The 23,644-nt window shown below is 38.8% G+C and overlaps 1 protein-coding gene across 3 annotated transcripts in view; it reads left to right on the top strand.

The window, feature by feature from the left end:
• Positions 1-23,644, top strand: part of PPP2R3B (protein phosphatase 2 regulatory subunit B''beta) — a 52,679-nt gene that overhangs the window by 5,523 nt on the left and 23,512 nt on the right. Inside the window, exon 1 of one of the 3 annotated variants that reach the window (XM_059817281.1) lies at positions 9,033-9,165. The exons of the other annotated variants lie outside the window; for them this stretch is intronic. Coding sequence (XP_059673264.1) covers positions 9,034-9,165 — 132 coding nt within the window. The 5' untranslated portion in view covers position 9,033. Of the gene's footprint in view, positions 1-9,032; positions 9,166-23,644 lie in introns of those variants that run through there. 3 annotated transcript variants of the gene reach the window in all.

The raw sequence follows: 23,644 nt of genomic DNA, 5'->3' as shown, positions 1-23,644 counted from the left end.
TATCTTGACAAAGGCTTGTAGAGCTTATGACAGGGCTTGACTTGATCTGGTTTTAGAATTCAGCATAACCAGAACAGTTTCTAAACAGTTTTGTTCCTTTAGAAGCTAGATTTGTATTGATAAACAGTTAATATTCTAGATTTTGTAAACATTTCTACTAGATATGATCATCACTGATGTATTGTAAATAATCTTCATCCTTGTGGCACATTTCATGGACTAAGAAATAAAGCAAACTATTTGGAATTAAGTAATGTTGAAAGCACTTAATGGGCTAGATTTGTCTTCCGTCTATGACTAGTCTTCATGAATAGTCATCATTTACAGCAAATACTTTGAGTCTTCTGTTGTAACTTAAGATTTTAAACAAAAGATCACCAATTTTCTTGTCTTACTTGCTATTAATACACTAAAGAATACCTCCTAAAATTTTGACTACTTATTTATCAAGTAACAAATTTAAGCTTAGTATCTTAGAAAGATCTTCTAGAATGTTTGAAAGATATTTAGACTTCACATCAAGACTTCCAGTGATGGAGAATGGCAGAAATTGCTAGTCAAGAGTACTGTTGCTGTTCTGGCAGTGTGTTCTTCATGTGTAATGGTTGCCCATTTAGTTATCGTACTGGAAGCTAAAGTTCAGTTGGTTACCGGTGACCAGCTGCTTTGCTCTGCCTTCTTTCTTTGCTTTGTCCTTTACCACTGTACTCTGCTTGCAAGTTTGGAAGTGCATGACTTTTCACTTAGCTCCATAGAAACTATACTTGTTTCTGTTGCCTCTCCATTTCCTGTATCAGCAATGATTTCATACTGATTCATGATCAATACAGTAGTGTTAGTTCAAGAGTAAGTCTCTATAGGAGTTCTAACAGAAATCCCGTTGTTAGTTGGTAAATTACAATCTTACTGACTGACTTGTAGAACAAGGTCTGTATCTTAAGCTTCCCAATTTGTTGGTTTTGCTTTAAGATCTTCGGGGAGGGAAATCTCAAGCAAAAGTATAAGCAAGAAGCTGTCCTGCAGCTGTCACTGACTCAAAATTATTGTCTTGTGATTTCGGGGACTAAATTACATGTCGTGTTAGCCTGTGATGCTGGAATTAAAGTAGTGGTTGTACTTTCATACACCAATTGTTCTAGTTTTGGAAATTATGAAATTCCAAGATACAAATGTGTTTTTTGAAAGGATTAATTGAAAATTCAGTTCATGTCAAAATGATGAAGTACTGAACAGCTGGTGCAATGTTTAAATAAGTTGCTGTTACAAACTGCTGTTGCAGTTACAAAACATTGTCATTCATGCTCTTTATACCAGATTACTCTGTCAACTTCTAAATTAAGGTGATACAAGGTAAATAATACCAGTCTAGAAATTACTAAATATCCACAATGGCCTGTGTGACTTTGAAAACTTGCATAATGCATAACATTAGACTCCGTTATAAAAGCTGCTGTTTCCTGTAGGAAAATCTCAGTGACATTGCGATGCAGCCTGAACTGATTCTTTATTTCAACCTATTCTGCTATTCAGAGGCTTACCTTGGTAAAGTTACAAACATGTATGTTGTGGACTGTAGCTTCCACTGTGGATAGTCTCTGTAGCATCATGGTTCATCTAAAATGTAAACCCCATACCTTATTAGAGCAAGTGTGACTTTAACTTGTATAATCCATACTACATATTTTGCTTATGTCTTTCTCTGTTTAATAACCACCTCAGCAACAGACTTTAACTTGTATAATCCATACTACATATTTTGCTTATGTCTTTCTCTGTTTAATAACCACCTCAGCAACATCCATTTGGGTGTACCTGGGTTTCATGATCTGAGGAATAGAGTCATCTGAAGATCACGAATAGTAAATAAGTTCTATCTGTAGAGCACCATTCCAACAACCTGTTTCTTTTAAAACTCTGTTTATGCTATACACAGATAAATAAAATGTAAACTGATAATGTTTTCCTAAGATGGCAGGGAACATGTGAATTGTTCTGAAAGGAATATAAACCATCCATTAACTGTCAGGCTTCAGTTTTATAGTATCTAGTGTTGACGCTTGCTGAAGTTAGTCTGCCAGATGCAGTTAGCAATCTAAAAGGCCCTCTGTCTTTGGAGTCCAGGCAGTGTAATCATAGCAAGGTGACATGTATCTTTTCTTGCTTATAATCTGCTAACAGCCCATGGCGTGGTGTGCATACATGGCATTCTTTTGGTAAGGCGCAGAGAATCTGATCAGCCCATCCTTCCTAGGCTACCAACGTGACCATATATCTCACATCTAACTGGTGTCTTTTTATTCACTGTCTTGCCTTCTAAAAGTTCTGGATTCTCCCAGCAACTGTGGAAAGAACCTCCAGGTATTGCTCTGTCTAATCCAAGAGTACTGGAAAATCTAAATAATCATTAGAGAAGGCATGCACATGCAAGACTTCCATGGTTTTTTTTAATTGTCTGCATGTTCTATTGGGGAGGCATTGCATCCTCCAAGAAAACAAACATGCATCTAGACCCAGATTCACATGAACTTCCTTCCAAGGCCAAAGGATCAGTTTCTCCCTGTGCAGGTAAATTTCTTAACTATGCAGTGACAACATTTAGCAGTTCATTAGTGTAGCACACCATACTCAAAACACCATCAATAACTACAAAGCAATCAGTCTGGGTAGCTGATAGCTGGGTATGAGCATAATAACTTGATTCCTCATGTGATCTAGACATTGTAGACTTCATCTCCCTTGAGTTTTGGCAGTGTACTGCTGAAAAGGGGTGACTCTCATCCAAAGGAGAGTTAGAAATGGATAGTAATACTTTGTTCTGTTCAGCTCTCAAGTGCATTGTCCTCTTGTTCTCTTCTCATACAGAGCAGTTAGAAATTGAAGTTACTAGCAAGAAGCAAGTTAGGTAAGTGTCTGAAAAACTGGGAAAACTGATTATTTGGGATCCCATTAAATCCCTTTCCTTATCCATCAGTATAAGGATGGATAGGTTTCAACCTTGTGCATCCTTATTTCAGGATAGTCAGGGGTTTTAGGAAATGAAAATGAAAATCAATATTTGTTAATTCAGTATTGAAAAACCAGTATCAGTGGGTTCCGCCCCCCCCACCCCCACCCCGCCCCGGATGGGTCATCTTGTCAATAGATGTTAATATTCTTGATTGCTTAGGCAGTTATATGGATAAAAAGCAGAATTTTCTTTGCTGCTTCCTATTTATTCTTATATTTTCCCATTCTCTAGACATTTCATGTTTTGCAGTACCTGCTCTACTAAAATTCAAGGTCAGTAAATCTTGCTATACACTGTAGTCTCCTGAGAAGGGAATGTTTCGTTTATTGCTCATAATAATGTAAAATAACACACTTGGACAACTGAGACTTTAGTCCATTGCTATAAAGAGGTTTTCCCCTGCAAGAGCCTTTTTGAAGACTTGAGCAGGAGTTTCAGAATTCTTTCCCAAGAGAAGTATTGTCATTCTTCATTCATTTATTTAGACTATGTCAACACTAGATGTTGCTGTATATAGTGTTAAGCAGAAAGGTACTGCAGATGCTACCAAGCCTGCCTGAGTTGTGTTTTCTTGCTTTGTAGGTCATAAAATGAAATCTGACTGAGATGGACATTGCCTTCTAATCTTTCCCCTTGGTTTTTACTCAATACCTTGAGAACTGCTGTTACAATGACCTGCAGGCTACCACTGGTCTGCAGGATTAAAGGTCTGCAGACTAGTGTAAATAATACATCTACTCAACAAGCATTATATTTACTGAAGTGTGATGTCGTTTGCACCTACTATTACACAATACGTCTTGCAGAAATTGGGTTAGATTTTTAGAAGTTCAGTCTGACTGTAGAGCTTTGTTCTGAGTTGGAAACCAAATAATTATCAATCAAATGTCTAATTATTATGCAAATAAAGGGCCATATCTAGTTCCAGTATCTTTCAACAGATCAAAGGCTGAGTATGGACTATCTGGTCTAGAAATAACTCTTGATAATATTAAATAATGGTGATAATCTAGTCACAGTCTTTTGTGAAGACTGAGGTGGGGGGGAAATGAACCCAGCATTTCAGGGCTTTTTGTATTGTTTGCTTGTTTTCCTAGTCTAGCAAAGAATTGCTGCTTTCATTTGTCTGTCTTCTGATATATTTATGTAATTTCTTTTTTGTCTTTACTGTCTCAGAGTAGCTGTGTTTGACTTAGCATTGTTAGCGGCTTGACTTTTTATATATATATATCTTCCTGAACTATTTGCTTGTACCAATAGTGCCTTTTTTCCCCTTTAAACATCTGAAATCTATCTTAGTACTAAGTAAGTCATGTTGTTTCATCTTTTTTCTATATTGATAAAGATGTTACCTTTCCTTAATTACCTTCTTAACTGCTCTTTTCTGCCCCTCACTAATCAGTTTCTTTTGGAAAGGGTTACTTAGTTGCATAACCCTTTAGTTGACTGTTGTGGAGATATGACAGTTCTCTTTCCACAGTTAACCTAGGAGCCACTCTGATTTCTGCAGCATCGCATGCTGAGGGATTCTATTAGGTTGCACAGTGTTGCCATTGGGCTTGCTCATTCAGCCTTATTTAAACTGGCTCCAAAAGCCAAACAAGCTTTCTGTCATCTTGGTTCACATGCTACTGGGTTGAAGACTGGACCCCAGCAACTAAAGGCTTTGTATGGCTGAATACATCTTATTACATATTTAACTTAATGCTTGGATGCTTTTTTCAAAGACTGGATGTCAGTTCCCCGTAATCTCTTAAGACTTTAAATCTACTGTCAGTGTATGCTTCTGACAAGAAATTGCGTTTTTGTAGGCAAATGCTTAAGATTTTTTTGAGGTATGCTTCAGGTTTCTATTTCCTTCACATTACCCAAACTATTAGTGATCCTCATCTTTGTCTCACTTGAATACTTCTGTGTTAAAGCCACAGGAATATTACACTGTGTAAGTTCAGATCTCTGTTAAAGTGGTGAACTCTTTAGCCACAGTCCCTTGAGTCAGATCCATTCATAGTGTGTATCTTTAGCTTTGGAAGGAAGCTCTGAGCATGCATCTTCCCCTCTGTTTATGTAGCTAATAATAAGCTGCCAGGATACTTGAACAGCTTCATGGCTGGCATCCAGCCCTTCACCCAGGAAAGGATTTTGCCATAGCTTTAACTGGAGAGAATTCAGATTTAGAATAAACGTAACATGATACTTGACCAGTCCTAGTTAAATCTGGATGGAAGCTGACTTTCCCTTTTCCCTGTGGCTAATTCATGACTGAAAAGGTTAAACCAGATCTTGGGGAGTTCTTGACCACATTGCTTTACAAATGCTTGTATCTCCTTAAACGTGGCAATACAAATCCTTTTCCGTTCAGATGGTGAAAAGGAGGTGATTAATAGCTGCCAGTGTACTTACCTCTCACAGTGTATTGCAACTAAATGCTTAGTTGCATGTAGATTCTTCATATATTGCAACCTGTGAACTTTTGACAACTATACTGCATAGAGGTGTGTAAATGACCACTAGGTTTGAAAACAGAATAGTGACAATAGTGCTAAAACAATATTAGGCTAACAATGGGATTGACTTAACATCTACCTCAGGCAGTGAAGTAATATTATGACAATGAAATAACAGAATATTCAAAATACTAAACATAATATGCTGGTTAAGTGGTGATGGACTCTGAGCTCCATTTGAAAAGAGGGAAATCTGCAACTCTTTCCAAAATAGAGTTCAGAACACTGTTTTCTTACTGAGGCTCCTTCAGCAGGTTCAGGTGAACTGGAACTCCAGTCTTTTAGTTTAGCTCTCCATGTGGCAGTCAGTCATCTTAATGACGTACTATAGCCACCTCAAACAAGACTGAACATAGTAGTGAATGGGAGTGCATCATCTGGTGAAAAGGGGTGAAATTAAAAAGCAATTTAGGTGAGAAGATACCTTTCCTTACTTTAAGGCCTATTTTGCCTAACCTGAAACGCAGTCTGCCTTGCAATACAACCTTCCTGACCTTCCCCAAACATCTTGGTCTGGAACGGGTATCTGTTGCCAGAGTAGGATTCTTCTCCTACTTTAACACCTCAGTCCTTCGTCTCAGGTTCCAGGCATGCTGCTGTTGTGTGCTGCACCCCCATCTCTCCGCTGGCTTCCTTGTGGCCTGAGGGTTATCATAGGTTAGTTGATTTGATCTTCCTAAAAGACAGTGAGTGACAGCCAGTTTTGCTCAATGCAGTTTGATAGTCTGGTCATGCCAACTACAACATGTCTGACTCTTGCCTCGTCAATTCCTTTTTTGTTCTTCCACTTCCGCAAGAAATAAATATCTTCATAATGAGTTGCAATAAAGAAGCAGGTGGGGAAAACTGGATACTAAATTAAGAACCAGAAAACAGGCTTTTTGTAATCATTGACTTTCTAACACTGTGTGTGAGATAAACTAAAAAAGGATCCAGTTAAGACAAATCATGTTTCACTAGTACTTTTTCATAGTTTCCTTTTCTTAATCTTACAAGGATATTTACTGTGAGGTTTTAATATATTGTTACATGACAGCATGGCTGTGAATGGATGAATAGGTCTAAAGATTATAGATAACACAGTACGGGGGGTAAAATAATGGAGTCCAGTAAGAAAAATCTCAAACTTAGTGGTGAAAGAGTTGTTTTAGTGTTTCTTGGGCTGTGTATATCTTTGTGTAATCAAGAAAGTGGACTTATTTAAAGCACGAGGGATGAAGTGGTGTTCCCCAGCAGTCAGTACTGGGTCCAGTCCTATTCAATATATTCATCAATGACCTGGATGAAGGGATAGAGTGTACCCTCCAAGTTTGATGACAGAAAACTGGGAGGAGGGGCAGACTCATTGGAAGGCTGTGCTGCCATTCAGCGTGACCTGGACAGGCTGGAGAGTTGGGCAAAGAGGAACCTTATGACATTCAGCAAAGGGAATTGTAGGGTACTGCACCTGGGGATGAATAACCTCATGCATCTGTACAGGTTAGGGGCTGACCTGCTGGAAAGCAGCTCTGTGGAAAGGGACCTGGGAGTCCTGGTGGACAACAGGATGACCATGAGCCAGCAATGGGCCCTTGTGGCCAAGAAGGCCAATGGCACCCTGGGGTTCATCAAGAGTGTGGCAAGCAGGTCGAGGGAGGTTATCCTCCCCCTCTACTCTGCCCTGCTGAGGCCACATCTGGAGTACTGTGACCAGTTCTGGGCTCCTCAGTTCAAGAAGGACAGGGAACTGCTGGAGATGGTATAGCAAAGGGCTACAAAGATAATTAGGGGACTGGAACATCTTTCTTATGAGGAAAGGCTGAGGGACTTGGGTCTTTTTAGTCTGGAGAAGAGAAGACTGAAGGGGGATCTTATCAATGCTTCTAAATACTGAAGGGGTGGGTGCCAGGAGGATGGGGCCAGTCTTTTTTCAGTGGTGCCCAGTGACAGGACGAGAGGTAACGGGCACAAACTTGGTCATAGGAAGTTCCATCTAACCATGAGGAGGAACTTCTTTACTTTGAGGTTGGCAGAGCACTGGAACAGGCTGCCCAGAGAGGTTGTGGAGTCTCCTTCTCCAGACATATTCAAAACTCGCCTGGACGCATTCCTGTGCAGTCTGTTGTAGGTAAACCTGCCCTGGAGCGGGGGGTGGACTAGATGATCTGCAGAGGTCCCTTCCAATCCCTGTCATTCTGTGATTCTGTGAAAATAGAGTAAGACTGGCCAGATCTTCCCTTTTATGCTGTTAGTAACTAAACTTGTGCATGGCCAGGTACAGATAATAAATAGGCAACATACCAATATCTTAGAGAATTTGGGAGTGCTAAGTGTTCACAGCTTGAACTGGAATAGCGAGAGTTGCCATACCCATAGCTGTAGTAGTGATATTTGAAAAAAAATTTCATCAAAATAGTAGCATTTCCTAAAGATTGCTATGGTAAAGGTATACCCATTTAAAATGTGAAAACTTCACCAGTTATCAATTAATGTACCTAAAACCATAAAGGAGGAAGGGCAGAAGGTCACTTCAATTTCCACAAAAGCTTATCAGACTTCTGTTTCTGGGAAGAAGATTGCTGTGGACTAAAACATGGCCTCACCCTCCCCCATAAAATGTATTTGAGATTCAATAAACTGAAAATAAGTGGTAGCTAACTGTAACTTTAGTGCTGCTGAAATGTGACAGGTATGCAATCTAGTACGTGGATGTTAATGTTTCTAAAACTCCTATTTAAGCAAAAAAGTATCCTGTCAACTTTTTTCAGTTTTTTGTTACATTACTGATATCTGTAATGCAGCTTTTCTGTAAAACATGATTTAAAGCAGCATTTCATTGTGTTAACATTTGCCTCATTTCTGCTACTGCTTTCTGCCTTAGCATTTGAATGATTAGATTCTTGCGATACAGTAACTTGGATCTAGGTGAATGTAAAAAAAAAAAAAAATCATGAAACTATGTGAGCCACTCTGAAAGCCTGTCTGCAGCTTTTTCTGTCTTTGCCTTCATTTTCCCAGTGTAATAGGGTTCCTGCTAAAGGACTGAAGAGTTAAAAGAAATTTAATTGCTGTGTAATAGGCCTTACCCTTTGCTGAGGTACTTCACTGAAGCTAGACAGTGAGTGTTTTGTGACAGAAGGAAAAGCTGAGGGGGATGGGGGGAGAAGGAAGCTACAAAATGACCATGGCTGGCCTCTCTGCATTCCTCTAAGGCTTGCTTTTTTAAAATTGGAAGCTGCTTTTATAGATGCTTCTCCAAACAGGTTTGGTTTTTTCCATACTGTCCCATTTAGACTTTGGAATGCATGTACGAAAGGGCAGGCCCCCAAAGTGACTTTCCAATCTGTTTTTTGTGATTCCAGACAAGTTCCCTTTAATGTATGGAGCAGGCGAAGTTGAGCTGACTCTCTTACAATATCACAGAACTCGGGCGCAGCTGCTGCTTTAAGTGGCACTGTGTGATAATACAACAGCTCTGCTATTTACTGGGACTCAAGTGCCTGGACTGGCACACAGAGACATTATATGAAATCCGAAAGCATGAGGATAAAGGAGATTTCTTTGCGGCAAGATCCTGATCTAAGAAAGGAGTTGGCATTGCTAGCTCGAGGATGTGATTTTGTTTTACCTTCTAGATTCAAGAAGAGACTGAAAGCTTTTCAGCAGGTCCAGGTTTGTCTTTCAGTTCTTATACAATTAAGTTATTGTTGTCAGTTGTACCTTCACAACCATGCAAATTGCAGGAAATACATGCAATTTGTTCTTCAGCTAGCAGGATTTCAATAGTCTGTTCCATATATGATGATTTTTCTGTGTTTTAGAAGACTGCAGGTAGTTTTCTGCAAACAAAAAATGAGGAGAGTTTACTGAAGCATGTAGCATAGATGAAGTACGATGTTTGCACAGAGGCATCTGCAGTGGAAAGTTGTGCACTTAGTGATATTAGGCTTTTAAAGACTGTATTCCTTAATCTGCGTGATCATAATCTGCTTGCATTTCCCCAGGGGTTTTAATTTACCTTTTACTGAAACTGGGCATATAAACCACATTGAAATAGGCTGTAACTTTACTAACTCAAACATAATATGTTAAAAGGTGCTTTCACACTTACACAATGATCCTGAATTCCTTTAGATTATGTTTATTTTGGACTTTGTATTTGGATGAGATCAGTTGTTGCTACATGATTCACACATGTGCCTCTGCTGTTTTGCAGCAGTGAGTTAAATCCACCATTTTAAAGTGAGCTCATAATTGAGAATAGAAGCATTTGAAACATATAATTAGAAGGAAAACTACTTACAGAGTAAATGTTCAAAGAGATTATCTTTTGGGAGGGGGAAAATCGTACAACTGTTTTCTTGGAGAAACTGAAAGTTGGTATTTCATCGAACACACTTAAGGCTCTTGGTGGCATGTGAAAGCATTTACTTTGTCCTTACCTCACCTTCACTTCTCATTCATGTACTAAAGGTATATCAGTGATGGTATGTGTGACTTTTTTACCCCTTTTTTTAATTAAGGGAAGTTTAGCAGTTGAATAAAATTTACATTATCTTAGGATTTCTGGCTTTTAAAATCATTCTAAATATAGCCTGCTACTTAATTTTGATTTCAGTGCACTAGTGTTCCTTTCAGATGACCTTCAAGAGAGGCTGTAGAGCCCTATGACCCAAAAAATGTGTTAGCCTTCTGTCTTCTACATTATTATTTCAAATTTGTTTCAGCTGAGCCATATAAGCAATGTTTATTCCTTTGTGCAAAGCAGAATGCAAGTGCTGACCCTGCTGGTTTATGCCATTCAGCATAAACTTGTGAATGAAAGGATTTTGACTTGAATCTTTTGTGCTGATGGGAGACAGAGAAGGAAACTTGTTGACTAGACACAGCAGGAAAAGAGAAAGTACTATCTTAATTACCTAAAAGTAGCAGTATCAGTTAATATTTAGGCACCTCAGAGCATGAGGCAAGTTTAGTCTAGTCATGGCATCTTGTTGTAAACAAACACAGTATTACCTTGTGTGGTGCCCCTTAACTTGATCTGTCTTTCATCGAATTATAGTTGGATCACCTGCACTTTTACAGGGCTTTTTTATGTTGATCTAGAAAACATCTCAATGTACTATGGTAATGCATATCTGCAAGCAACTAAGTACCTTAGAAAACAGCTTGTCTAATCTGTAGGTTTTTTCTGGTTTAGCAAGCTGTAAATTTACAATGCAGACAAGGAACAAGTATTTTTCATTTTTATCCAGACTTGCACTTCTTGGGTAAATGGCAATTGTAGAATCATGTATGTTAAACCACATATTATATTACAGACAAAATTCTGTGGGCAGAACAGACTTAGTAGGAGTATAAAACTAAAATCTGATGTCTGTCTTTGCTCAATTTGATATAAGGTATTTTAACCGAGGTTCCCTTTTTTTAAATGGTACTTCACTTCAATTTCATGATTTTAAGGAGACCTTTTTGAAAATACCTTAAAAAAACAAAATGAGTGCTGATAACTGTTGGTATAGAAGATGGACATTCTTTACCTGACACTTCATGTTAATTTCAGGTTATCCTCATGGGTTAGGTGCATTTCAAAGAATAGCTGTTCATCACCTACATAATCATTGAAGAAATTTCATGTTGAAATTAGACTGCTTAGAGCTTTTGTACAATAACTTGAAAAATATTTCTCATTTGAGTTGCTAAGCTTCATTGCCGTTGGAGTTTACAACCTCCTATACCACTGTAATATTGGCTTTCAGACAGAACATTTCATGAATATGATATAAAATTAGAATGCTAAAATCAAGCAGAAATGGAAGTCAATCTGTTTTTCTATATTTTTACTACACTCTCATAATTTTTCACATCCATGCAGTTTCTGTAACTTGTTTAACAAATGGCAGATTCTCCTTAAGATATTTAGTGCTATTAAAGCTAGCTGCTTAAAATAAATGAGTAATGGTGGTGGATGGTGAGATAACACGTGGGTCAACATCTGCTTGGAGGTGGGTTGGAGTGACTTGAGTCTTCCACAGTTTCTAGGAATTCTGAGGCAGTGGCTTTGTGCATAGAGCCATGTAAGTAATCTGTGTAGGTAATCTCCTGTGTTTTGGAAGGGGTAGTCATTGGAGCATAGCAAATCAACTTTCATGAAAATCTTTAAATAGACAACCAGTAGTGAGGTGGGTGGCTCTCGGAGTGGAACAGTCTGTTTCTCAGTGGTTGCATGTATTCGTGAAAATGGATAAAACTGAGCAAAGTAGGGCTTTCTGGAAAGACTGTTTTTTCAAAAGGAAGTTAAAACAATACACAGCTGTTGAAATGTTCTCTATTACTTTGGAGAACTGAATTTTTGAATAGATAACTGCAGAAAACTCAGTAGAACTTCAGTCTATCTTCTCCTGATATTGGTTGTAAGACCAAGACCTTTCTTGGTTAACTTAACACCTACAGAATATAGTGAACTGGAAATGCAGCACTTGAAGAGGCACTGTGTCCATCTTGCTCATCAATGTCTCTGAAACTTTGGAGGGAGAAGAAACTATCACCATGTCAAGTATACTGGCAACTTAAAGATGTGAACTGAAAGGCTTATTACCTGCTGATAGCTGAGCAGACTGTTTTACCCAACAGCTGGTGACATCCCTACCTGTCAGAGCTGAAATATAAGCAGCATCATTGCCCAGGCTATGCAAGGAAAATACGTCTGTTGGAAACAAAATGATAACAGAATATAATATGCCTGTGTACAGTGACACACTTATAGCCATGTAACTCAGTGTTAGCTAAACTAAGAAAATAGGTATTTTTTGCTACTTAGAGGCTACATGACCCTGTAAAACAGTTGAGTTCTAACTTTAAAGATCGGCTCTTTTAAAGTCAAATAAATCTGTGCTGAATGTGATGATTTAAAAAAAAAAAAAAGCTGGCCTAAATCTTGAATTAATCCTGTGAATGTCAGTGCCAGGACTGAGTGCTGGTGTATTTTCTGATACTTTTGATGCATCATACCTTTATCTGCTGTTACTACTTGGTAATTCGTGTAGTTGCATGCGTTTCACCTCACTGTGGAAATGGAGAACTGCTAGTTCCATGACCACCTGTTAATGATACTAAATGCTGCTTACACAGGCTATTTATGTCAACTGTATGTGAACTATTTCTTCAACTTCTGCAGTGCCTCACAAGATTGGCTTTCCTTCTGAGTGAAATAAGTTTAGACATTAGTGCCTCCTGATCACTTTTGCACTCCTCTGTTACCGAAATGCTATGTAAATGCTTGTGGCATGTTCAAGACAGCAACGAATACAGAGCCTGTATGTAGGTGCTAATGTGTGCTGGGCTGATGTGTGGTTGTGCTGCAGTGCACTGATTCTTCCAGTCATGAAGATGACATTCCCGTTTATGAGGTAAAATGAATTTTTGAAAGTTTAAGTGAGGCAGTTGGTTTTACAACTATTGCCACAGAAGTAGGTTGTATAACAATTAGAGGTCTCCGGCAGGCCAGGTTTCCTATCAGCATCAATTTTCTAATTTAGCATCATTTGGAGACCTTTTAACACCCCAGAGGGGAGGACCTGATATCCATTTTTACATAATAGATTTACATCAGGGACACAAAAGCTTTTTTTAAAGAACAAAACCCAAGTGTTTGCTGGGGCGGCGTGGGCGGGGTGGGGGGGAGATGGATAGAAATCTCTTTCTGACTGTAGCTAATAGTTACACTTGATGCTAGTTTGCTGATATAACGCCGATTTTCTGAAGCAGATGCCAACATTTAAGATAGAATGAAAATATCTAAGCTGCCTGCTGAGACTGGCTAGTTAAGATGAGAGGTTTTCCATAAATGGTCCCTTGCTAATGGATTGCCAGGTCTTAAGCTCTAGCCTCTTAAAGGAAGCTGTAAGCAAACTGGTAGCTTTTTACCACTTCTGCAGTGGAGACTCCTGGTTCGAGCTTAAAATGTATTGGCTACCCTGTGGTAGCAGCTGCTTTAACTGCTCGTGGCTGGTAATAAATTTATGCAAATGTGTATGATTTCTGTAGAAAAGCAAATATGGTGCAAGTTTATGTTACAGCTTACTTTACTTGCATGCATGATTTAAGAGTCTAGATGTCAGTTCCCTCTGCAGCTGTTTTTTGACCCAACAATTTAGACATTGAAGAGTTCTGATTTATTTATTTTTCCTTGGAATAAAAGTTTCACTAGCCTTTTCTCCATTTTGACATACTTCCCATACCTTTGTAATCACTAATGCTACTAATAGTAGATGTTCTATGACTCTTGACTGTAGTACTTTGTATGCTAGAAAGCCTAAAACAGTTTGGCACATACTCATATAAAATATCCTTCAACCTTTACAGGGTAAGGAGGGATATGAGATTGTTTTCACAATTGCCCAAATCAAAATTTGTTGGGGCATCGCCAGACAAGAAGTTGACAGAATACTTGCTCCAACTGTTGACTCTGCAGCTCAGTAACAAGGCTGAGTTTGTTGATATTTTTCTTGTTTGAGTGGGTTTTTCCTAAGCTCAATTGCACTGAGTAATTGAAACTTGTTTTGTTGTAAACATGGAAGGATGAGAAGCTATTGCAGAGTTTAAGAATTAAGTGGATGTCTGCTTTAGCCTTATTTATTACTTTTGATGTTGAACTTATGGCCTGTCCTGACAAAGGCTGTTTTCCATAGACAAATGTTAGAATTGCCTCAGGTTTTCCTCATTAAAGTGATGCTTAGGCAGTCATGACTCCTTTGCAGGTGGTGAGTCTCAGTGTGGTCTTGTGGCTGTGTACAATCAAAATGATCATGTACTAGGAAGATCTTACCAGCTTGACTCCTGAAAACAGTTGGGGTAACAGAATATACTGGTAAAGAATAGGAGCACTGATTTAACCTATGGTCAAGTATTTTCTGAGAAAGCTGCAACTTATAGTGTGGCCAGCAGGAGTAGGGAAGTGATCGTGCCTCTGTACTCGGCGCTGGTGAGGCCGCACCTCGAATACTGTGTTCAGTTTTGGGCCCCTCACTACAAGAAGGACATTGAGGTGCTGGAGCGTGTCCAGAGAAGGGCGACAAAGCTGGTGAGGGGTCTGGAGCACAAGTCTTATGAGGAGCGGCTGAGGGAACTGGGGTTGTTCAGTCTGCAGAAGAGGAGGCTGAGGGGAGACCTCATCGCTCTCTACAATTACCTGAAAGGGGGTTTTACAGAGGTGGGTGTTGGTCTCTTCTCCCAAGTGACTAGCGACAGGACAAGAGGAAATGGTCTCAAGTTGCACCAGAGGAGGTTCAGGCTGGATATTAGGAAAAATTTCTTTACTGAGAGAGTGGTGAGACACTAGAACAGGCTGCTCAGGGAAGTGGTGGAGTCACCATCACTGGAGGTGTTCAAGGAATGTGTGGGCGAGGCATTGTGGGACATGGTTTAGTGGGCATGGAGGTGTTATAGTTGATGGTTGGACTTGATGATCTTGCAGGTTTTTTCCAATTGTAGTGATTCTGTGAACTGTATGACAAACTGGATATATTGGTGACTAGGATACGTGATTTGACATAATTCATAAAATGGAGGCTGTTTGACAACAACTCACAGCCAGTGACTAGTATTTTTGCACCACTTCTGTCTTACCACAAAATGTAGAAGTTGCCTTTCATAGGGTAGATTTTTCTGAAGAATCTTGCTTTTTTTCCATTTTATAATCTGTACCTTTTTCCTTTTGTAAATTAGCAGGGCATGTGGAGGAGACAAAAAGTATTTTCACTGGTCAGCCATAGCAAACTGTTAGAGGATCCTACCTCTAAGGCCTTTGGTAAAAGTTTTGTCGACAAATACAGCAAGTTACTGATGGATGTGCATGTAATATGCAAAGGTCTCTTGTGCTCATGGCTTTGGTGGGGAGGTAACTACTGCTTCCTTTTTCCATTCCATCCCCACCCCAGGGCATTTCTGAATAAATCATTAAACTCTATCTAACCATGTAACTGGAACCTTTTTGATGCTGAAGCTCTATGTAACTGTACAAAAACCCAAACATATGCAGCCAGGTTTGGAGGTGTTTCTACAGCAATAATGTATTTGCAATAGCATCCTCCAGTTCCCAGTAGGACTACCTGATTTGTCTAGGTCAGCTATACCAAACTGCAAATCAGGAGAATCCTGGTATTTCCAAAATCAGAGTTGTAGAACTTGGGTAAGAGATCTGTTAGTGCAGCATGTATATCACTGGAAGTGAGAAGATTGGTAAGTGCGTGCTATGATGTTTAGGTATCGTGCAGAAAAGTGATGCTAAAGTATCTCAGATGGAGAGTTCAGTTTTCACTGAACTAGGGAAAATCAGGTTTTGACCATTTGAAAGTTTTCCTGTGTTTGCTCGTTTACTGCATGCTGCTTTTGTATGTGTGCATGGAATGACTTGTCTGTGGTGACTGTTTACACATGCTTTTAGTTGAATGTGGTTTTAATTTTAATGTGCAAGATGGTGTGTATGGAATGTATTTCATAGTTCTGGGTGGAAGCTTTTCCTGGATGCCACTACCTACTGTCATCTTCTACATGAGAATTAAGACACCATCCCAAATAGGTTTGTGTAGATGGTGCAAAGTTTGCACACCCTACTGATGTACTGAAGCTTGAACATAGAATTCCATGCAGTGGCTTTCTCTTTAGGCTCATTTTGGCTGTTTAAATATGGTTTGGTTAAATTAACGGGGAAAAGAGCTACTGATAGTTGTGCCACTACCAAAAGTTTTTGAAAGAATTCTGAGCTTTAGTAAGACTGTTAAGACTATGCAGTGACGGCCCTCACCACAGCAATTTCACTCAGACTGGGTGGGGTGCTTCTTTCCCTAGCTATGATGCAATTAAGAATAACTAGCTGAACTACTTCTTACTCTGCTGTCTTGAGACCTAAAATAAGGGGAGAAATTAGCTTCAGGTAGCAAACAACCAACAAAATCTTTTTTACCTCAAAATCAGAGGTTACCATACAACCAGTGTTTCATTGACAAAATAGTCCTCAATTCTAGTTTGCTAATAAGCTGAACTTACCAACATTAAATTGTAAAATGAATGTAGATTCTTACCCCTGCCACTTGGTATCCAGGGATACTCTAGAAGGTTTGATATTTTGCTGTTGAAGTTGATGTTTGCTCTCAACATGGACCATATTAGTGGTGAGTTACTGCACTAAAGGTACAGTAGAATTTGATACTGAGTGATTATAAAAATAAATAAAATTTTAAAAAACACAAAAAACCCCACGGAAATCAACTAACTCTTCAAGCTTTCTATTTGTTGGTTGGCTGCCAGTTGCCAAACCAGGAAGGGCTTTGCCTGGCTCAGGTTGTCAGTGGACAGGAGAGAGAACAGATCCGTTAGATTCACCATTTGTTTTATCTCAACTTACAGTAACAGCATCTGCACTGTGAACTTCTGAACACAATGAGCTTGACATATAGTTAAACCAAATATACAAAAGGTTTTCATCCTTAGAGCTCTTTTTATATGCCTATAGCAAATAAGAAATTGAACAGATTTTTAGGCCGTGGAACTCTAGTTCTAACTCTGTCATATTCCTTCTTCCTTCTGCAAGTTGTAGTGGAAGTTTAGGGTCTTCCTTAGACTTAATTTTTGCTGCTGTAACATGAAGAAGGATCCTGGACTCCTGACTGCTCTAAACCTCACTGAATCTCTTTTGTTTTACTTATGGAATTGCTACTTGCTGGAACATGTCAATCCCAGAAACTCAGGGCACTTTAGTTCTGCCAAAATGGGACAGAGCAGCATACGGCTCAGTCTCTAGAGTAAAGTTGGTTTAGCATTGAGGATTATCACTTGCATTGAATCATAAGACCGAATGACCATAGGCTTTTGTACAGAAATAGGCTTGAGAGTAAAGTGCCAAACACATGAATAAATGAGATGAAAGTGATAGCAGTCAATCTGTGCAAAACTGAGATAAGCGCACAACCTGGCGCTCGTGCAGGAGACACCCAACATATTTGTCTGGTTGGAATTTGAAGGTGAACATGGAATTGCTAACTGGAACACAGACTTCACTGGGAGGGTTGCTGAACCCTGCTGCCTTTTGTTAATTCAGGTGACCGGTATGTATAAAATCAGAAACAGTGTAGTTTGACATACTTTTTTCTTCCACTGGTATATTGCTAGAATTTTATGGAAAAGTTTATTAATTTTTTCCTTTTCCTTCCCCTCATTGTAGCACAAATTTTAAGTGACTACAGACCAAACTGAATCAAAGAACTGATCTGAGTTAAGGCTAACAGCAAAAGTAAGATAGTATAAAACTGCCTCAGGGTTAACATTAATAGATGTTTATCTTGTACTGTGGAAAGAAAAGAGGAGCATGTATGATAAAATTAGTCTCTATAGCACATCCAAAACCAGCTGCCAGACAGTGACTGAAGGATAGCAAACTGAAGTCTGGGATAGGAAGAAGCAACTGGGACTAAAACGTTTGACAGACGAAAGACTTGCATATATACCCAACGCCTGTTTTTAGCATAGGTTTATTCTCAGCAGGGGTGTCTCTGAGCTTGATCATTCACATATGTCTTAACTTTCTGACTAAGTTAGGCAAGATGAATCACGATCTTAGCATGGTGTTCAGCCTAATGTAAACTTAATTCAAACAGAACTGCCACAGTATTCCTCTAATCTTCCTTATGTTAGCATCAGAACCATGTTGCTTCTAAGTGGAATCAACTGTATGTGATTGGATGAGGGCAAATAGGGTTTTTTTACTTTGCGTTTTAGCTGTCTTGGTGACTTGAGGCAATTCACCATACTGCTGCACTATCACTAGTACTGACACAAAGGTCAGTAAACTGTGTATGCGGCAGTGAGGGAAGATGCAGGGGTACAGTATTGTAGCTTGCCTTATGCTGTGAAATTTTATTATTAAGCTTTCAGATTAACTTAACTGTTTTCAAGCTATTTTTCAGGGCAATAGCTAGATTTTAGAGAAATCTAGCTTGGAAGAAAACAAACTTTCAAAGCATTAAGTTGTCAAAAAATCCTCTTTCACAGAGGAAAAAAACCTGTTAAGCATATAAAGATGAATGGGAAGTGGTACAGTCAGTGTACTCTTGCAGTAATATATCTGTCTTTTTAGTTTGGCTAGGAAGAGGCTAATGAAGAGCATACAGAGAACAAGGAGAAAGCATCACTTTAACTTAGATAATTGGAAATCTGAATGTCTACCACAAGGTCAAGAGAGCTGGTGTTACAGAAGAGATGTTTCTCTGGGCTTGTCCTAAGGGAAGTTCTGGTAGGAAGCTTACTTTACCTATCCTGAAGCAGATTTTTCGGCACTTTAACAAGCAGAAATATTTGAAGTGTTGGAATAGATTTTCCTAAATTGATGGTTTTCCCTTCCAAATGAGACTGAACCCTTTTCTAGACAATAGTAGCATAAATCTTTTACCTGGTGTTTTCAAGTTTTAAATTCCATAAAACTACTGATCATGTCACTTGCTTATCTAGAGGGAAATGTTGAGTTTCACAGCACAATCAAATAGATAGCAAGTTAAAGCAGAAATATTCCCGAGACTTTATTGGTCAGACTTGGACTGATGGGCTATAAAAAGAATAGAGAGACAGGAAGGCTGGTCAAGTACTCCTTTTGAGCCTGCTTACTGATAACATTTTCTTACATTCACAATTACCATTTAACTTTGATAGACTGTAGGACACGTTGCATTCTGTAAAAAGAAAGACTTTTCATTTTTAAAAAAAAATAGTGTAGCATAAGTTTAGAATTTTCAAGTTCATGTGCTAAACAGCATTTGGGTCTCATCATTACCTTCCTATTGCCCTTTAGGTCTCTGTGTTGACTGCCATTTTCTATTGTATATCCGGGAGCTTCATGCAGTATCTGCTTTTGTTATTGGGTGGTTTATAAGCATTGTGCATGGGTGGTTGCAGGGATATTAGGATTTAAAAGGCTGAACAGCATACCTCTGCAGCAAATCCTCTTAGCTTATTATGCACTTTGTTTTACTCGGGTAACATTAGCATAAAATGTGATATGCAAGTATAGAAGACACAGTCTATTGAAGAACTAGATTAACTTATGCATTGCACATTTAAAGTATTACGAGATTCCTTTTTTAATTCCTGAGTTAAAAATACTAAGTATTTGAACCAAACTTTTACCTATTCGATAGGTAAAAATCTCTTTATAGTATTTTCAGTATTTAATGCCATTTTTTGTTTGGGAATGTGGTGTACCGCTTCTTAGTAAAAACTTAATATGAAGTTGGCCATAAATGTGAGGTAAAATTTTTTTGGGTCCTATTGTCTTAAGCCTGTTGTATGTATTTCATTGATTTTTTTCTAATATGGACATCCTTATGGGAATTCGTGTTAAATAATACAGCAAGAGCTGAACGCTAACTCCGTAAATAGCTTTGAAATGTTTTTTCAGAGAAACAGGCATAACAAATGTTTGTCTCTCAGATGATAGAAAGCATCAGCATTTCTGAATGAAGTTAAGTTTTTCTGTAGTCATGTCAAAACAATGCAAATATCAAACCAGTTCAATGAGTTTGTCTTAATCAGTAAGCTGTCTAAAAAAAAAAAAAAAAAATACTACATTCGTAAGTACTTATCTTCTGTCCTTTTCCAGTCAGGTTTCACTTACTTGCATTTGAATCCACATATTCAACCCCTTTGTGGGATTCATACTTCTGGGTGGTGGTCTATATGTGCAGATGTAGATACAGACTTCACTGAGTATACAGTGTGTGTGTGTGTATATATATATATCTGGGAACAAGCACCCCCTTTTTATTTCAGAAATACGTCCTGATATTGAATGACTCCAATATAGCATCAGCTCTTTCTTTCAGTTGAGAGAGAGGGAAAAGGGCACCTCATCTTAAAATGCCCACTGGCTTCATTTTTGCTTAGAACCAAGTTAATTGTCAAGTGCAATTCATCTGTTGGTAGATATAAGACTATCTAGCAAGAAGACTGAAGTTCTCTCTTTGGAGTGAGGTATATCCATGTTCTTGGGTGTATAATAACATATTACTATATTGTAATTATAATAATGGTTTTATTTTCTGTCCACTGGCAACAGCTGGAAAAGTATCTGGAGAGTTGCAAAATAAAATAGGAAGTTTTCCCTTTGAACAGTGACCCCATTGGGATATAAATTTCCACTTCCTCCTCTGTAAAAGTCAAGGCAAATAAGTATTGGATAACTGTGGACAGTCCTTATGGTTGTATATGTTGGGAATGAAAACTGTTCATGTATTAAAGGTTTTCTTAAATTCTCTTATAGACAAATATTATGTAAGTTTGTTTACATTATTATAAACAAGGAATTTTCAAGGAACCCTTGCTTCCCATCTTTTATGTAAAACTTAAACAGCAGTGGCAACTTTACAATAACATTACAGATTCTGGACTTTACACATACTGCAAAGGTTAATGCAGCATTCAGTTCTGACACTTCAGCACATATCTGCTTGTATGAATTATTTACGAGCTTATATAGCTGTTATATAACTTAACTCCAAGCATATTATTTTTCGTGTTACTTCTTGGCAGGTTGCAGTGAGAATCTTCACTTACCAAACCAGTCTCTTTTGTCAGTTTAGCTTACTGGTACCAGTATTAAAGGTTTAACTTAAAGCCCTAAAAAACTATAGATAACTTTGTAACTGTTAAATTAACTGCTGAAATGGAATAGTTGTGTAAAAAGAATAACAGGCTATTGCTTCAGATTTTCCATTCAAAGATTTGGTATTAGCAGACTTCTAGCAGTTCTTGTTAATGAAGAAATTCCCTACTTCAAGTTATAATTAATTTTAGAACAGCTTTATCTCACACAATTAATGCATTTTGATTGCCTGAAATAACAGAACTAACTCTTCATCAGCTATACAATAGGCACATCTACAGAAGTAACGAGTTGAAATTATAAAAGCAGTGGAGCTTTCTGAGTCCTTTTAGTATCACATGTTTCTTCGCTAGAAAGCATACAGCAGAGCAGCCTTAGCTGTACAAGGAGCCTCTTGGTTGTTGGATGGGATTCAGACTGAGAGAAAAGAAGAATCCCTGGCCCTTCTTGGGAAGGTGAGGAGAGAAAGGAGATGCAATACTAACTTTGTAGTGCATTAGTTGGAGCTGATAGCTATGGATGACCTGTTTCTTTCTTTGGTACAGGCTCTTATCCCTGTGTTGACTGACATTGACAGTACAATTCAGTTGTCCAATTGCAAGTTGCCGGTGGCATTTAAGAAGCATTAGTGTGCTCAGAACATCCGTGCAGCAGATGCAGAGCAAGAGCTGAGCTCTGAGCTGGCTGCTGGATACCACGTGGAATATTCAAGGACATTTTGGGTTGTGCCCTAGATAGTATTCTTACTAGATGCCTTTATGTAGGCACCAAATAAATCTGTCAGAAATCATAGAATCATAGAATCGTTTAGGTTGGAAAAGACCTGTAAGATCATAAAGTCCAGCTGTTAATGTAACACTGCTAAGTCCACCACTAAACCATGACCCTAAGCGCCTCATCCACATGTCTTTTAAATTCCTCCAGGGATGGGGACTCAGCCACCTCCCTGGGCAGCCTGTTCCAGTGTTTCGCCACTCTCTCAGTAAAGAAATTTTTCCTAATATCCAGCCTGAACCTCCCCTGGCGCAACTTGAGGCCATTTCCTCTTGTCCTGTCACTAGTCACTTGGGAGAAGAGACCAACACCCACCTCTCTGCAACCTCCTTTCAGGTAATGGTAGAGAGCGATGAGGTCTCCTCTCAGCCTCCTCTTCTCCAGACTGAACAACCCCAGTTCCCTCAGCCGCTCCTCATAAGACTTGTGCTCCAGACCCCTCACCAGCTTCGTCGCCCTTCTCTGGACATGCTCCAGCACCTCAATGTCCTTCTTGTAGTGAGGGGCCCAAAACTGAACACAGGATTCGAGGTGCGGCCTCACCAGCGCCGAGTACAGGGGCACGATCACCTCCCTGCTCCTGCTGGCCACACTGTTTCTGATACAGGCCAGGATGCTGTTGGCCTTCTTGGCCACCTGGGCACACTGCTGGCTCATCTTCAGCTGTGATTGTGACCATACACTTTCTAATGCAAATGAAGCATTTTTTATAGTTCCTTCTTTCACTGACTTCAAGAAACCAGCATGTAGAAATAGGCAACATCTTCCAATATAGACAGAGTTATTTTGTCTTGCAGTGAGAGGTTTGTATCCTATACTTGGTTTTAAAGTTGAATAAATACACTGTCTTACAGTTTAAATATTATATTTTTACACTAAGCATGCTGAATTCAAAGTCATGCTTAAACGTAACACTTTCATCTTAGAAAAATCAATTTTCTTTACCTATATGTCTATCTTCAGTTCTTAATCTGTTACTTAACTTCTTCCTCATAATCATGGTCTGGAACATGTTTACAACAGACAAAAAGGTAAATAAAAAGCCTTTATTGTATAACTCTTAAATAACACCCAAGGAGGTTACACATACTAGGATAGGTCTTACTACAAATCCTGAACTGAGATCCCCACATGAGTTAAGAACAGCTTTTAACCTGGACTAATGGAAATCATTTATTGTGTACTCTGATGTATCTGAAGTAAATTAGTAGTTTCTGAAAAAATATAAGGTTTCCAATGAACAGATAGTTCTGTTGATAGCCTTTCTTCTTCTCTTGGTACTTTTTCCGATGTAGTCTTCCCTCTGCCCCTACCTTTCCTTATAAAAGAAACTTTTTTTAAATGTGAGGCTCTAAATTTTCCTAGCTGTGCATTTTAAAAATGCCTTGTCTGTCTGTACGAGGTTTTCTTGCAATACTGATTCACCTCATGTTACCTGAAATGTTCAGGGGATGTTAGTTGTCCATAATTGACACTTACCCTTTTCTCAGATGAGGCACACCTCACTGGGCATCTCTGAAGAACTGGAAGACCTGCTGCTTTGGTGGCAATTTGAGCAACTCACATGGGAGTGGCTATCCAGGCAGATCTTGTAAACAGGGAAAAGGGGAAATGAAATAAACTAACCTTGCTGTTTGGAAGGAACATAGTAGTTTGAGTCTGTTAAGTAAAAGATGGTTTGATTGCTGGTGCTCAAAAGCATGCTAGCGATCTGGCTGTGTGGTACCA

The sequence above is a fragment of the Gavia stellata genome, chromosome 1, assembly GCF_030936135.1.
Source record: "Gavia stellata isolate bGavSte3 chromosome 1, bGavSte3.hap2, whole genome shotgun sequence".
NCBI classification, from domain to species: domain Eukaryota; kingdom Metazoa; phylum Chordata; class Aves; order Gaviiformes; family Gaviidae; genus Gavia; species Gavia stellata.
This window is presented reverse-complemented; position numbering and strand designations above follow the sequence as displayed.